Source organism: Drosophila montana, unplaced genomic scaffold (assembly GCF_035044405.1).
Source record: "Drosophila montana isolate Dmon_TW-CO22-7 unplaced genomic scaffold, ASM3504440v1 contig_3207_1, whole genome shotgun sequence".
Lineage (NCBI taxonomy): Eukaryota > Metazoa > Arthropoda > Insecta > Diptera > Drosophilidae > Drosophila > Drosophila montana.
The window spans coordinates 269,609-286,485 of NW_026998086.1; the positions used below are offsets into that span (position 1 = coordinate 269,609).

At 42.5% G+C, this 16,877-nt stretch overlaps 2 protein-coding genes across 4 annotated transcripts; both read left to right on the forward strand.

Moving 5' to 3' along the window:
* Positions 1-1,424: 1,424 nt before the first annotated feature.
* LOC135432594 (uncharacterized) lies at positions 1,425-6,506 on the forward strand. 3 transcript variants are annotated; one of them, XM_064688300.1, is made up of 7 exons: positions 1,425-1,607; positions 1,667-2,084; positions 2,146-2,396; positions 2,459-3,052; positions 3,115-3,961; positions 4,024-4,697; positions 4,759-4,921. In XM_064688300.1, exons 1-7 carry the CDS (start codon positions 1,524-1,526, stop codon positions 4,783-4,785), a joined length of 2,895 nt encoding a protein of 964 aa, XP_064544370.1. In that variant the 5' UTR covers positions 1,425-1,523; the 3' UTR covers positions 4,786-4,921. The 3 variants fall into 3 exon arrangements, with proteins under 3 accessions (XP_064544370.1, XP_064544368.1, XP_064544369.1); XM_064688298.1 differs by having other exon boundaries at positions 4,024-6,506; XM_064688299.1 differs by having other exon boundaries at positions 4,027-6,506.
* Positions 6,507-8,856: 2,350 nt separating this feature from the next.
* Positions 8,857-11,097, forward strand: tap (Basic helix-loop-helix neural transcription factor tap). The gene has a single exon (XM_064688310.1). The coding sequence runs from the start codon at positions 9,044-9,046 to the stop codon at positions 10,211-10,213; it is 1,170 nt and encodes a 389-aa protein (XP_064544380.1). The 5' UTR covers positions 8,857-9,043; the 3' UTR covers positions 10,214-11,097.
* Positions 11,098-16,877: the final 5,780 nt, after the last annotated feature.

Here is a 16,877-nt window from a genome sequence, read left to right on the forward strand (position 1 = left end):
CAAATTCATATGCATGCTCCATTTGATTTCGTTGGCACCTTAACCTAACCCCCCCTTTTGGTGCTTGGGCTAAGCCAACGCCCATGCTGACCTTTAATATTAAACATGTTGTGTGCCCGAAAACGCGCTGCCACTCAACGTTGGCAAATGCAATTGCATTTCTTGTGGCCACCACAAGATTGGACGCTTCGAATACAATATTTTTTCCATTTGGAATCAATTGACACTGCACGTGTGACCCGGGACAGAGACACACCTAAGCATCTGGCACAAGTAAAAACCCTTTTAGAGCTTCATGAATATTTATGAACGCGAGAGCCGTCGCTTTCTTTCCTTTCGTTTTTTTTTTTCTGCTTCTTGCAACACTTCAATTCCCTTTCAAAAATGCTTCTTCAATTACGACATGAACGCAACCTTTGATACGGACAGGTGTGTGACTGAGTATGTGTGTGCGTGTATGTGTGTGTCTGTCTTTTGGATATCAACAGGTTTTCATTTGTGCCATTTGATAGCCACTCCGGTTGAGGACGCCAAATAAACGATGATGGGAATATTTATGACACTGCCAATGCTACCGGTGCGTATAATGAATGGGTTATGCAGGGAGCACACCGAACATGGCAAAGCGCACATCGCTCTATTGATAAGGCCCTTACGTAGTTACTAATTGATTTTGCCACTGATAAATTGGTTCGGAATAATGTTATCTAGCTGTAGACAGCTACATGTGTTTTCTGTGTTTTGCTTTTTGTTGTTGCAATTGTAAATCATTTACATGGAAAATAATATTTGGCTTTGGCCTAATTGCTGCCATCCTAAAAACATGATGAAATTAAGCCATTAACTGGAAATCTCTTCAATGGACTTTAATGGATATACAATAAAGTTGCAGCAGCCATGCACTGTTGCACGCGTTGAAGCCCCGCTTGTTGACCAACCAACTGTTGACCCCGCACACAAACATATTTACTCTTTAGAAAGGACACATTTCTATAGGAATACCCTTGGCGCTTTCATTGTAAGATGAAGTACTAGACGCTGTTGGCAGCTAATAATAATTTGTTTGCACTTTGCATATGCCAGCTGGCAGCAGAAACCAATCAGAAAATGTGGGACGCAGATTCTTATGAATATGTATGCAGATATTACTATTGAATAGCTGAGGGCATTTATGACATTTTCAATTATCCAACATTGCACTGTCAAGTACTTTCATGCATAAATCGAATAGCTTACAATAACTCATAACTATTTGAAATTTAAAAATTGTTTTCATCAATGCAATTACAAAATGATTTTAAATTGGCTCTGTCTTGTTTTTAAAATGCCGCACTTTGCTTCCTTAAAAAAGCTCACTGCTATAGTACTCACGATTTTATCGATAAGTTACCACAGCACATATCTAGAGTCTAGACTCGCATCTCTAGATGACATGCAAACCGGCTGAAAAATGAAGAAAAGTGCTTAATGTTTTGTTAAAAACTAATTGATTTATGTGAACTTTTTGGTAAAAAGTGCTCGCAATGGACATTATATTGCCAGAGCAGTATAATGAACAAAAGTTTCTTGACTGCGCCTCACAAATACAATATGACGAGTTCAACGCGGTAAGTACAAGAAATTTTCACTTAAATCTTTCTGCTATGGCTATTTTTGTTTGTGGTAGAAAATGTTTGTTTTCTTCGCGAACTACAGCGATGTAGACGTCTACCAGCTGATACCAGATGACCGCATTCTGCAATTAATCTACGGCTGGGATGTGTGCCGACTGCACACCCGCGAGTGCATCACAGAGGAGCTCGGCCACATTGCCCGGGTGCTGGCGCATCATACGCTGCACTTGTGGTTTAGCCAGGAATGGATGGGCAGCTCTGAAAGCCTGAAGCGCATGCTGTTGTACTATCTGAGCAAAGGCTATAGGGCGTTTAACAAGATTAAGGGACTCTGCGATATCGATTGGCAGTATTTACTCAACTTCCAAGTCAATCCCTGGCGTCTACCTTATCTGCAGCAGCTCTTTGCCAACCTAATACAGAATAAACATCATGTGATAGAGCACGCTGTGCAGCCCGCATCGGCAGAAGGTGTGTTTGGCTGGATACTATATACTGATGTTATTTTAATGCATGCACTTTGTGTTCCCAGATGAAACATATCTAATGCAAGAGCGTCTAGATCTAATTATTCTACGTCTACTGAAACTGTTCGATGCCGGCAGCTGGGAAGCTGTTAAGCAGTTTTCACTGCGTGTGCTCGCCGCCTGGTTGAAGTGCAATCCCAGAGTCTCCACCGCGAGCCTGCATCCTGAGCAAAAGAGTATTATACTGGTGGGACATTTCTATTTGCTCACAGTTTTTGTAGCGGACGATAATCGTGGTTATATGATTGATAATATGGTGCGTAATCAGATGTCATACAAATTTGTGTTCAATGCTTACAAATAAATTCTCTTTTGAAGATGTACAACATACGATTCTACGCGCAAAGCATGCAAGATGCGTCAAATGCGGAGGCCATGGCTTACACTCCAGCTAGGCTAATTGCCCAGGTTTGTGTGCGTCTGGGCCTGGGCAAGGATGGCTTCTTTGAATATATTGTGTTTAAAAACTTCAATTTGAGCCTGGTCACCTCATTCGCTGTTATGCTGGAAGCCTACACCAGCTACGTGCTGGGCAACCAGCTGCTGGAACTGATGGCACTCAATGAGCATGATTTCATGGCGCACATGGCGCAGTTCAAGGTGCTGATGCATCGCTATGTAGAGGAGCGCGAGAACAGCGAGCGTTTTCTGCTCAATGAGCTGCAGAAGCTGGAGTCGCAGCGCAATAGTCACGCGCTGCCACACACAGTTAATCTGAATCTGAACTACCAACAGCAGATATGCAAGGGCAATCGTGCAAGCAACATTGGAAACTATAAGAACTGCGACGATGATGAAAAGCCGTTGCTGGATGTTGATGAGGAACTCGACAGGCAAATAGATCCAGTATTTCAGAATGTGCCCAACAACGAGGAGGTGCTGGAGTTTGTATACAATTTGTTGGCTCAACGTGTAAGTTTCTGACTGTTGTTCTTCCTGGCAAAATCCATGTTAATCTGTCTTTCGTGTTGCAGAAATTCAGGGGCTGGCAGTTTGCCAAGATTGCGTTGCTGCTGAAGATAATTGGCCAGAAGCTCAACACAATTGAAGTCTGGCGCTATCATCCTGGCCTGACCACTCAATTTATGCTAAATTTGGAGCATAAGCTCTCTGACAACTATGCCGATTTGGCCAAGGTGTTCACGGAGCATGGCTTCATGGAGGCTGAGTTTTGGCTGACTGCGTTCTATTTGCATCCAACACGCAGTAGTTACTGTGAGGTGAAACGCTGCTCGCGCATCAAAAAGAAACGCAAGGACGAGGATGAAGTAGTCTCCAGCAGAGCAGCGGCACGTGCCGAGAAAGTGGATCACATCAAATACGAGCTGTTGAGTTCAACGATAGATGTCGATGAAATTGTTGCCATTACCAATCACAATGCGCCCGTGGCCGACTATGATCCTGTCTATAAGGCGCTGCAAACCCTGCGTCTGCCGCGCAGCATTCTCAAGGACCTCCTGACAGTTGCCTTCCAACCACGCAACAAACGCTATTCCTGGGCGCTAGAATGGAACACTTTGCACAAGCGCTGCAGCAGCCTGCTGAAGAGCGCAGATCTTAAGCGAAAATTTGTGGCTCTGAATATGGCCGAGGCTAATGATGATCTGAAGTTTTTGAAAATCGATTATGAAAAGTATAAAAATCGGCCTCAATTAGACTATGGCACCATCGAAGAGGGTTACGAGAACGCCGTCAGCACAGCTGAAGCGGAGGTTGAATTGAGCATTGATGAAGATGAAGAGGCTGCGAAGAAAGCAGCACGCGAAAAAGCAGAGAAAGATAGAAAACGCTGCCGAATACCGACCAAGTTCTGGGAGGAGGGTAAACATGAAGCTAAATACAATCTTATGTGATTAACTAGATGATCCCACTTTTACTTTCAGTAGTCTCAGAAGATGAGGACGAGGAGGAACAGGAATCTGACGAATCGGAAGCCTATTACACAGGCACGGGGCGACGCACTCGCGTTCGCGCCGCTGCACTAATGGCCAGTGCCATGATCTCCGACATGGACAGGACCATGCGCAGTGGTCGTCGTTCGCCTGCAGCTCTTACAGCAACTGCTGTTGCCGAGCTGACAGCGGAACCGCCACCACCACCAGAAGAGCCGCATTCGGCGCTAGAGGCTACGACGTCGCAGCCGCCGCCGGATGAACCAATCCAGCAAAGGCGTTCGTTTGGTGAGCTGCTGCAGTCGCAGGCCAAGTACACAAACCAAACCAGCGGCTTTAAAGCTTTCGCTGACATTTGGAGCTTCGAGAAGGACGAGCAGATAAGCGTAGAAAATGACGACAATGTGCTTATGGAGAGTAATACGCTGCTGAGCAAGTTCAGGAGCTTGCAGGGACTGAGACGGAGCACAACAGCCACAGCAACAGTCGATAGTAATACCCATTCACGGGCACTCGAGACGGAAACACCACTGGAATTTTGTAGGGTGGCGCGTACCACTAGCCCTTGCGACAGTGAGGCGGACAGCTTGCAGTCTGGAACATCTACGATGGCCATGCACGATGCCAACGAGTTCGACGAGGGACAATATGAAGCTGTATCTGGCGTAAGTAAAGAGTTAACGCCCCCGCCGGCGCCAACGTCTGATTTTACTATGGAGACAGAAGTGTTGCAGCTCAGAGGAAAGTTTCTGACCAGGGATGAGGCACTGCCGTCTGCAGGGACAGCGAAGGTGCAGACGATGACGACAACTGAAGCAGAGGCGGAACCAGCAGAGAAACAGCCCGAGGAATCGTCATGCAAACGAATCAAAACCAAGCATGACCCAAGTCCCGAAACCCACATTGATGAGCAGAACAAAACCGAAGGGGCACCCGAGGGATCTGTACACACGGCAATAAGCCAAGTTAATGCACGACTAGTCGAGGAATGTTTGACGCGCCAGGCAGAGGTGCGTCTGGACATGCTTACATTACAGGATATTGAAAAGCTACGCGGACTTCGGGTGCGTGTGAAGCGCACCAATTTTCTTGACTACTTTCGCGAAAAGAGAATGCAACGCGATCGCAGCAGACCTACGTCGAGCAGCAAGCACAGCCACACCCACACCGAAGACAGCAACGCCTCGACGCCGACATCGGAGCTGCAGAGCGGCATCAGCAAAAGTCAGAAGCGTTTCGTGCATATAACATCCGATTCGGCTGCACCGTCGACACGAGTGATGTTGGCCAAGCCGCGCTTGAAGCAATTCAAGCGCTTCAAGCACGTTACTTCCGACTCCTCGACCTCTACCGATCCCGAGGAGACGGCACGTCCAGCCTCGATGCTTCGACGACGACGTGGTCACAAGTGGAGCCAAGCGAAGAGCAAATCTATTCATTTAAAGTCACAAAAGGCCAAGCATGTGACCGGCGATACGGATGTCATAGAGCTCTCCTCGGACTCGCTGTCGTCGTCCGTATCGCCAGTGCCTGTGACTGTGAGGCATTTTCCGGTGATGGTTGTGCCATCGGAATTGGATCCACTCTATGAAGAGGAAATTGTTCCCTTCTGAAGATGGCAGACATTTGCTTAGCTGGTGCTGTTTTGGTCTCTCGCTTTGCCCGGGGCTACGTGCCTGAAACGAATGCAGTCGGGGTTGCATGCCGCACACACACAAACACACACGCACGTACGTACACGCACAGCGGGGCAGGGAGATTGGGCACACAGGCAGCTTGGAAAATTGAATTTGCGTCGCTTGTTAGAATGCAATTTGCCCAGGGCATATATTTGATGTGTATGTGTATTTGCTTTGGCTCGGACTGTGTTAGGATGTTTGATGAAATTATATATGTACAGAAGTCCGCAGACAGGGACTAAGCCATGTTGGCTTTTATTTGGTTAACGCGACTGTGACGCTGCCTCGAGGCTCTTTAAACCGGCTGTGTAAGTGTGAGTGTGACTGTGTGTGTGCGTGTGCCAGCGTGAGCGTGAGTCTTGGGCGACAATTGTTGAGAAAACGAATGCAGCTTCCATAATAATTCACATACTTTCCCTGCAAACCTAATAAGCGCTCACACTTCAATTAACTGTATAATTGATACGCATTATGCTTACTCCCAAACCTCAATTAGCCACACGCGTCCGGTCGGCGGCTGCCACTTGAGCTGTTTCGGGCGTAACCAATAACAAAATTGACAACAAAAACAACACACACCACACCCGACACGTGTCGCGTGGTGTGAATTTTGATGGTAACATTATTATTGTGTTAAAAACCATAAATCCGACTAGAGGCCGTGTTGATAATCCTAAAAACCATTGACTAAATTCAATAATAATCAACTGTTTTCTGGCGTCTCTCTGGGGATCTCAAGATGTATTAAATGTGTGACCAAAAATGTAAATAAACTATAACTAATATTGACATCTATATTTTAATGTATATATTAATATTTTAATTAACAGAGTTAGCAGAAAACACGAGTTACAATCGGGTGAAATTGACCGCGCAATAATATGTCGACAGTGTAATAACAGCTTAAAAGAGGTCAGAGGCAATTTCATTATAGGAATACTTTTGGCCCTCTAAGACTGTAATCCACTGGAGAAAACTCTAAAATATTGGCGATCACACATCTACGGAGTCTTTGTGAGTTACTTATGTTCCGATATCTATTTTATTAGAAGATTTTTTATTAAGATTTTATATTAACATTTAAACCTTTCAAAAGCGGGGGTATATTTTATTATAGCAAAATGTAGATAAAAGTGCAACCCTTCCTATCCTTTGATGAATATCATATCGTAGGCGGTATTAATAATTTGTCACGAACGTATAGAAAAAGATATCCGAGTCCATAAAGAATATATATTTTTAATCAGTCTTATCCATGAAAGTAAATATAGTCCCTTAGGTTTGAAACTACCGTCACTAAGTTTTCTATAGGTCCGTCATTCTGTTACGGGAAATATATATGGCGACATGGGCCAGATCGACTTACTATATCAGAGAGCTCACGTAGGAGTGATCGGATAATAACTTCTTGTACGAAAAATCTTATTTATATGTCAAGATATCTTAGCCAATCTTGTCAATTATAAGTTCTGGCATTTTTCCCACATGTGAGCCAAATCTTATCTACATCGGACTGCCATATCTTAGAAACAATATATTCTGGATCAAAATCAACAGCCGAGTTGATATAAGCATGTCCGTCTGAATATCTGTCTGTTCGTCTGTCTGTTTTAATGCGAACAAGTCTCTCAGTCTACAACTTTTCATAAGTCCGCATTTCTCTAGCAGGACTATATAGGACTATATCATGTAGCTGCCATAGGAATAATCGGTCGAAAAGTAGGTTCTTGTATGTATGTATGTTTTTTAAGATATCTGCATCAAACTCGGCATTTAACAGTTTCACTATGCTCCTTACATATGTATATATAAAATTCTATCAACATCGAACCACTATAGCGTATAGCTCGTATAGCCATAGGAAAGATCGGTCGAAAATTAAGTTATTGTATAACAAACTTTTCTGTTTATCAAGATATCCCAACCAAACTTGGAATTTACAACTTCTAGCATGTTCTTCAGATATGAGCCAAAAAAAAAAAAAATCGGTCCAACTATGAGTTTTTGTATGATAGAGACTTTATTTTCTTCAAAAAATCTTTATTAAAGTCAGCAATGAATTCTCCTCGTTATATTAATTTTCACATATCCGTATAACCATCAGCCATATTTCTACTAGATTTTTAAATAGTCAGCGTGCTGAAAAGCCCCGTTCTATTTTGGTTTTTTTTTTTTGTTCTAATGGACTTGTATATATGCCCTCAACTCACTAACAGGCTGGTAAGGTCCGGAACTTGGTTGTTTGAGTGTCATATATACAAGCAACTGTCATCAATTGGATCAATTAGCATCCTTTGCCCTTTAAACTAAGCAAAATTGTGTCATTTTGGCATTAATTTATTAAGTGCTCACTCGTGTCAACAATTTACCAGCAATGGGAGCACATATCATAACAAACCTGCACGTGGCAATTGGGAAGCGGCAAGCGGCAGCCACTTAAAGCTGCAATCCCAACCGCATTCGTGTATATCTTGGGCGCAACGCCAGCCACTTGAGCCAGTTGTGAAGTGGCTCATGCCACAAGCTCTCCAGCCCAATTCGGTGGCACGTGCCGTCGCGTGGGCCCTGGGCGGGAGTATTTGTGGCATCTTTACAGAAGTGTCGGCCACGTGGCGGTAATTCGTTTAGCGACAGGCGTAAGCCCGAAATGAATATTGCGGTTTAAGTTTAAAAGAAAGAGTTGCGAGCTGCGAGTTGCAATTGATATTAAGTGGACACTAGATTTACCACAATCAATGTTGCGACAGAGGCGGACTGATAAGAGAGAGTGCATGCCGCTTTGAACTCTGTCGCTGATCCTCGCAGCCAGACGAGACCAGCGAGATAGACAGACAGAGAACTCATCCTTCCGATTGGCTTACGTTCATGCGTAAAAAATGCTCGTGTTTTAACTGGCACTGGTAGCTGCTGGTGTGCGTGTGTTTGTGCCTGTGTGTGTATCTGCGTCTGTGTCTGTGTGTGTGGGTAAAGCAACCCCCTGGGCTAGAGCGAACGGCAATCACGGCGCGCATATCTTTTGGGATTTGTGCCATGGCGCCGCCATCGTCGCGACCGACGACAATGCGCCGAGGGTTGTTGCCGCCTAAATCAGCGGGCTTACTGGGCAGCTCTGCCGTTCTGTGGCTCTGGCTCGCACTAATGGCTGAACATAAAACCGGTGCGCACTCCTGTTCAGCTTTTAGTTGGTGCGGGCACGCGAAACGGTTAAGGCTACAAAAAAAAAACACACACACACGAGCGGAATGCGTCTGGTTTGACATTTAGAGAGACAGGCACAGATACAGCTACAGCTACAGCTATAGACAACCACAGCTACCCACGCCGAGCTCAACATGTCCGCCTGCTACAACGCGTACAATCCGACGCAATCGTTTGAGTTCGAGGAGGATGATGATGATGATGCCTCCTTCGATAGCGGCTACGAGAAGAGCTTTGAAACGATTGCGAATGCGAGCTCACGGCGTCGTTTGGACTTTGCGGAGCACTATAATAGCACGGCTAATGCCAGCGGCACGCCGCCGGGTCAAGCTCAAGCGCCGCTGTTGTATGCCGGCACCTGGGATATGCAGCTGAATTCGCCGCCAGCGACAACGGCTGGCTTTGTGGGTCTGCTGGACAACAGCAGCAATCACAGCACGCGCAGTGGACGCACTCTAGTGGAGCATCTGAATAGTCGCGCCGCAACGACGGGCGGCTTTGAGCCGCAGCTGACGAGCACGCCGGTCAAGTCGCCGGAGGATCCGAATGCGCCGCGGCCGAAACGCAAATATGCCGTCGGCAAGAATCGTGTCACCCGTTCGCGCAGTCCGCTGCAGGTGGTGCGCATCAAGAAGTTTCGGCGCATGAAGGCCAACGATCGGGAGCGCAATCGGATGCACACGCTCAACGATGCGCTGGAGCGGCTGCGCGTAACGCTGCCCTCGCTGCCGGAGGAGACCAAACTGACCAAGATCGAGATACTGCGCTTTGCGCACAACTACATCTTTGCGCTGGAGCAGGTGCTGGAGAGCGGAAACACCATCAATCTCGACTTGGAGAAGCTGCAGAACTTTACGCTGAGCGGCGAACGCATAACCAAGGAGCTATTCGATGCGCTCTTTGTGAATCCGCAGCCGTTTCCCATGTTCGGCAGCGGCCGCATCTTTCCCTACGGGCCACATCATCAGACTCCGCCAGCGATGCACTATCAGCCAGCTCAGGGCGAAGACTATCAGACGGCACAACCACCTGGTTTTGATCTGGGCAGCAGCATGCGCTACTACCAACAACAACAGCAACAGTCGCAACAGCCGGAGCTTAGTCCACAGCCCACAGCTTCAGGTCAGTTTTCCCAAGAGAAATACGATCTGTTTCGCAGCAACTTCGAGGCAGCTGCCAATGGAACGCCATTGTCAGAGCCGGGTCTGCATCAGCAGAGCAGCTTCTATACGCAAACGCCGCCCTGGAAGGATTACCAGGAGGATCAGCAACTACTCTACAAACAGTTTACCCACCAGGTATAGCATAGTTTTGCGGGCATCTATATGGTGTCAGTCTTCTCTGGGTGATATGTTCGACAATGTGCTGACCACCACGGCACTGCCACCTGGAAATTATAATTAACAATTAATTGGCTGCTCTAGTGACTCACTTTTGTTTAAACCAAATATCAAAAGTCATTTGCTTAGAGCAGCTGGCCGCTAACACGTTAACATTTCCAGGTCTCACTGCCGTCGAGGCACACAATCAGTTGATATTTTGCAATAAGTGTACACAAAATTGATTGCTGAGGCCATGCTAAGCGGCTGGCCTCAATAATCGATTTGATTAAATTCATTTAGTGGGTAACACAAACAAATGTCAGAGTTCAAATTATACTGATTCATGCATGCCTGGAATGGGTTGCTTGTTTGTGGTACTCACTAGTGGACTATTAAAACTAAAAGTGCATTTTATAACGACAATATTATAAAGTGCACTTTTTGCTTTTAATGGCTAATACAATTTGCTTTATAATAACATCGGTTGTCCATGTAAATTTAGTAAGAGCATCCATGTACCTTGCTAGCAAGCCATATATTATATATATAAACACAATCTAACTAAGAAATTAACCTAGCCATTACTAACACACACGCTTAACAAGTTCTAAGCATTAGCTAAGATTAAAACAGATTCAGGCTTAGTTAGTTTGGTTGGGTTAACATTGCAATGCGATAAACGAGGGCTAGTCATTTTTGAAGTCAGGTTTAATATATATATACATTACGTGTTAAGATGAATTTTATGTAAACTATTACAATTTATTTTTGCTAAATAAAGTTGATGAAGAAAAACCCAAATAAACTATTGTTTTTGTACATGGAAATTGTTAAAGTCAAGGCAAGTCTAGTTAATGCTGCCTTCTGGGCAGTTAAAGCAAACAACCCTGAGCTGCATTTGTGTGCGGATTTCAGATTTCAAACAATGGACTTAAATTCAAATAAATATTGTATATTGCAGTGCACATAAAATGAATGGCTCTCTGTGTGTGTGCGAGTGTTGTGTGTGTGTATAAATGTGTGCAGCTTGTTTATCGTAGGGGGCATTTTTGCGCCCTTACAATTCGACATGGGGTGAGTCGAACAATGGAAGATTGCCCGTCACCTGCCACAGAATTACGAGTACAAAACGAATGTACCAATACCTAAAATATACATCAGCAGCAGCAGCAACAACAACAACAGCAGCAGCAGCAGCCGACAATCCTGAAACATGAGCCAAGTGGCAGTGGACCTGCATGAATGCCACTCAAATTATTTAGTTGAATGAACCGGCAAGAGTCGAAATACTGACTGACTGAGTGACTGCCTGACTGACTGACATTTTCCGTTACGAGAAAAGTGAAAAGCGCCCCGGGCGTTAAAAAAAACTAGAAGAACGGCTTCGACACGCCGTAGATTAAATACCCTTGTAGACATGTGGCTAAGAAATGTTTTCATGCCATCGTTCCTGTAGAAGCCATGTGTTAAATTAGACCGACTTAATACGGAATTGCAGACATATTAGGAGAATAGAAAAGCTCGTAATTGCTGACTTGCCGAAGAGGTTGAAGATATTTCAAAGAACAGAAAAGTTTTCCGTATGGAAACTCGTTTTGTAACTGATTTTTCCCATTTGGCTGCAGGATATATTAGTCCGATGTCTATAAGATGTTGCTCATATGTTAGGAGCATTATAAGACTCAAAGATGCCAAGTCAAGACCTCTTGAAAACAACAAATTTTCTTTAAAGAACTTAATTTATGACCGACCAGTCCTATGACAGCTATATAATATAGTGATCCGATCAGACCAACTCCGACATTTTTACAGAGTCCGAAAATATACTGATAATAAAATTTGTAACGTCTGCAACGCCTCGGCTGTTGATACTAATAATGATATATATACTTCATGGAATCGGAAATGTCTTCTTCGACGCGTAACAAATTTCGTAACAAATTTATAGTACCCTCTACTCTAGAGCATAAAAAAGGGTGACTTGAACGCTACAAGATGCAGAATTGTGGCATGCAACTTCTCTCAAGGCATTCAATGCAAAGCAGAGACCTATGAACTAAGCCGCTGTGGCAAGCGACGCGTTTGTCATTTGGCGCAGCTTTGTTGAAGGTGTCGGGATTTATCTTAACAATAATCATTATTATAGCCGGGACATTGCTGTTGTTCCTGTTGTACTGGTCCGTCACAAAGGCGCAAATACGCAGCGGGCGAGCTGCTAAGCTGCATTCATTTCCACAGAACTGGCGCTGAGGGATGCATGAGGGCAGCCCGGCAATAAGACGCGGAACAGGGGACGGGATACGGAGCAAAAGGACTCGGGCAAATCGGGCTGGCATCATTAGCGTCCTGCATGCTGATCCATGGCCATGGCCAGTTGTGTTACAGGGTAGCTGTAGATGCTTATCGGCGGATCAATAACGGCATTACGAGTACGTCTAGCTACAGCCCCTGCCGTATCCTCTTCACCCCGACTGCTGTCTATATGACTATGCTAATGCTCTGTGAGGCTGGCTAAACAATTTGGCGATTGCCGTAAGACGATAAGGAAACCAAAATGGAAACAAATTGCCAGCACGGTGCAAGGAGCAAACACAATGCGAATGCGTCAAGTGCAGGTCCTTTGGGCACAATTTATATACGATTCGCTGAGCAACAGCTTTGCTTCCGGCTGGAATGTAAGATATTACGTATTTACTTCACGATAAAATAAAAGCAATGCTGCAGTTCATTTTAAGAGTTTGTCCAATTTTACTGGGCTATAAAACTGCCCTTTCAATCTCTTAGAAAATCTATATTTTAGTTTTTGGGCTTATAAAATAAAATTATAATATTATTATATTTTCTACTTGGTCTACCCAGGTCTGCATTGTTTGAGGATTTATTTTGACTTTTCTCCTTTTTAGAACTTCTCTCTCTTAAAAGAAAATATTCTTTAAATAGTGCCCTACTCTGCGATTCTCACGAAACCTATTATGTCTCGCTTTTGTGCTTTGGTTATAAGTGTTCTTTTAACTTATCTCTGATCATACTCTAATTCTTATTTACTCTGATTTTTCAGTTATGTTTTCATCATATAAATTTCATCTATACTAATAGATGTGGATAAAAAAAATCGTTCGTGTGTATGTGAATTTGTGGGTAAGTAGATTTTTACATATTTATTTTTACATATAAATAAGAGTATATTTTAATTCAGCTTTATAACTTTTAAACAATCTTTTATTAAGTTGTCTGAGTATTTCTTTTATGACTTTAAAGACCTTAAATCTCTATATCCATATCATCTATATACTAAATTAACTAACAGGATGGAAAGTCCTAAAACTTGACATATGTGGGCATAAATTATGGACATTTCGTGTAATCCTTATTCAAGCATAAACGTGCCAATTTGTCATTTCAGTTCCGATTCCGATATCAAAATGGCAAAATCGCAAATCGAATTTTATTTGGCGAATTGATTGTTTTACGCCTTTTTAGCATCGAACTCGTATGCATTTCGTTGACACACTTTTTCATAAAATAAAAAAAAATTCTAACCCTTTTGCGGTACACGTGCAGCATCGTACCTTGTGCCCCTTTTGGCTTACCCCTTTTTCGTTTGGCAAACAAAATCCGCTCCGGTGTTGTTGTTGATTTTTTTACGGGTCGAGCCGAGCAAGTTGCTCGACCTTTTTAGCGATTCATTGCCCTGCTCGAATTGGTTTATCTGTGAAATCTGTGACGTTGTGTTGTTTGTGTTGCAACAGCGTTCGGGGTTCGCCATGCATATGTATATAAATATGTGTGTTTGTGTGTGTGTGTGTGTGTTACTGGTACTGTTATGTAGGTCCTCGGCTGTCCTACCTTGAGTTGTGTGCTCATCTAACCGAAAAACATTGGATAAACAAACAGCCGTTCGAGTATTTTGTTACATTTGTTGCCGAGCCGAGGAAGCCAATCTGTCGCATTTGTGTGCATGCTCGTCCTTTCAGGATAATCATTAGACTGTGTGTGTGTGTGTGCGTGTGTGTGCGAGTTGAAACTGTAAACTGTGCTGCAAGTTTTGATTGCGATTTTAATCCGATCTGAGCGGTTTTAGTCAAATTTAAGCAGATTTGTGTCACATTGTAGCAGCCGAAAGTGGTACGCAAAAAATGTAAACACATGTAAATCAAAAATCATTTTAGATACTCATGAATCGAATTGAGATAAAATACTTTCAAAGGGAATATTTTTCGTATAGGGGCATGTCTTAAGGAATTTAATATTCGAGACAAGGGGAAAGCATTTGTATTTGCATGTGTTTCTCTTTTAATATGACACAATTAAAGTAAAATTATTAAAGATCCTGTAAGCTTTACATATACTTAAAAGTTATACTTGTGTATTTTTCAATGTCAGCACATGTATATCAAAAATCATACTAGATACACACACACATCAAATTGACAAAACATACTTTTAGACAATATTTTCAAAGAGGAAGACATAAAAATATAGTTGAGAACAAAGAACGATTTTGTCAGCTTTCTACATCTTTTACAACAAAAATATATTTGGAAATTTTCTTTATGGATAATTCTATAAAATCACACTTCACACACAAATTGAAAAACAAAATCAAATGAAAAAATATATTTTGAAACATTGTCTTACTAAAATTTATGTATTCAAGGCGAAAAGACAGTAAATCTTTACCAAATTCAAACATTTTAATTTTTAAGGTACAATATTTTGTAAAAAAATTGTTTTGTTCTTGCCGATAGCTCATCAGTTACATATTTTACATATTTAAGTTGAATAAAAAAAAATTCACCTTAAATTGTTTTAAAAGACATTTGAAATTTTCGTTGGTAACATAGAAAGTTTGTTACTTATTTGAAAACGAAAGACTTTCGCCTCTTTTGCGTTTACCTGAGCTGTTGTACTGCAACGAATTTGATGTGATTTTACCTATTTAGAGTTTGGCAACCCGCCGGAAATGTCATTCCCTTTTGCAACCCCAGAAGAACTGCATGCATACATATTTCATATTCCAATCACAAAACAACAAAATTTCCTTTTCCAAATGAATAAACTGTTAGACAAACAATACATTAAACTTTACAACTTCACACCCGCTGCCTGTGTACGAAAACCATTAGAGCCGGCTAGTTCTACCCCCAGGAGCCGAGATCCTTTAGCCCTTCACTCAGCATTAGTGCTACTAGCAGCGAAATCGTAGAGCTGAGGCTGTACCACAAGCTACGACTTGATTGTTATGCAAATGAGGGCAACCAGGACGAAAGCATGCGCGCAACCCCAAACACAAATTCTGGGTGCAGTTCATCAAGTGGTCATAAATATATTTGGGTAAAGGACGAACGAGCGCCAGTCTAATTAATATGCAGCGCCATGTGCATAATGAATCTGACATTTGTAATTTATGGTTGATATTTGTTAAGTTTTTTTTGTCTCTTTCTATTTTTTAGTTTTTTTTTGCAGTGCATAAATTGATTTGAAGGCTGGTGCTAAAATGTCGGCAAAACAACGGTTTCATGCCCAGTTATTGTTAATGTAAACAACGCTTGATTGAATGTACTATTTGCCATTGATTGCAGTTTGAGCCAAAGCCGCATTAACGAACGCTTCCGTTCGCCTGTTATGCGCTCTAATGCCACTTCCGGTTTAGCGAAAAACGCGCGAAAATCCTGCGATTAGGCCTCCATTGTGCGGCTCGGCATAAAAAAAGAGAAAGAATATATTGCGAAAAACTGCAGTTTTTACCCCCAAAAAAAACAAAAACAATAAAGCGGCAACCTAACAAGTAGTTAACTGCAATTACAATCGCCTGAATTGCTGTCGGCGCTGGGTGTTTGCCCTAAGTCGCTTTTTATGGCACCTCTGACAGCGTTTGCGGCAGTGACAGAAAGCGACCGTTATGATTTAGTCAGATATATGGCATTGGCACGCAAGGTCTTAATACCCTAGAAATGCTAGGCTAGGCAAAGGTATATTGTTTCTAGTGGCATTAATGTTTGAGTGACATAGGCCAGGGTTTCATTATGGAACCTCAAATCAAACTGACATTTTTCAATGCAATACATATATGAGGCAGCTGCTCCCTAATTTATTCTTGGGAAAAATACAATATTTTATTGCCTCTTGGAATTACTTTCTATTAAAACGTTTTTTGTGCTTCAAAACAAATTAAAAAAAAATATTTAAAATATTAGGAAAGCAAGTTTTCAAAGCTGAATATGGTTAAGTTACGTTCGGACTATAGTAATATCCTTAAGCACACACACATGTCAGAAAGAAGCATGTACCTTGGGTCATAAAAGGATCTCTGTTATAATTCATATACTTTCTGAATAACGTTTCTGTACTTATTATTTAGCCAATAAAGGTTAATTTGCGCTGTTTACTATTTTTGCTTTAAATTAAATACGATCTTAAAGCTGAAAATACCCTTTAATTGAAAATACATTTTCTGAAATATGCGAAACATGTTTCAAATGAATTTTCATAAAGATCTGTAAGTTCAATTTATTTGAATTTGATATTCTGAAAAGTGAAAAACATATCTTAAATGAATGTTCACAAATATGTTTGAAAATGAGCTTGCAGCCAAAAAAACAAACAAACAAACAAAATGGTTTCATACAACCGTTTTCACCATTTT

Excerpts from the sequence above, each read along its gene's own strand:
- LOC135432594 (XM_064688298.1), top strand. The coding sequence starts at position 1,524 with ATGGACATTATATTGCCAGAGCAGTATAATGAACAAAAGTTTCTTGAC. Across the intron at positions 2,397-2,458 it reads GTTATATGATTGATAATATG|ATGTACAACATACGATTCTA; the intron begins GTGCGTAATCAG and ends TCTCTTTTGAAG. Across the intron at positions 3,053-3,114 it reads ACAATTTGTTGGCTCAACGT|AAATTCAGGGGCTGGCAGTT; the intron begins GTAAGTTTCTGA and ends TTCGTGTTGCAG.
- tap (XM_064688310.1), top strand. The coding sequence starts at position 9,044 with ATGTCCGCCTGCTACAACGCGTACAATCCGACGCAATCGTTTGAGTTC.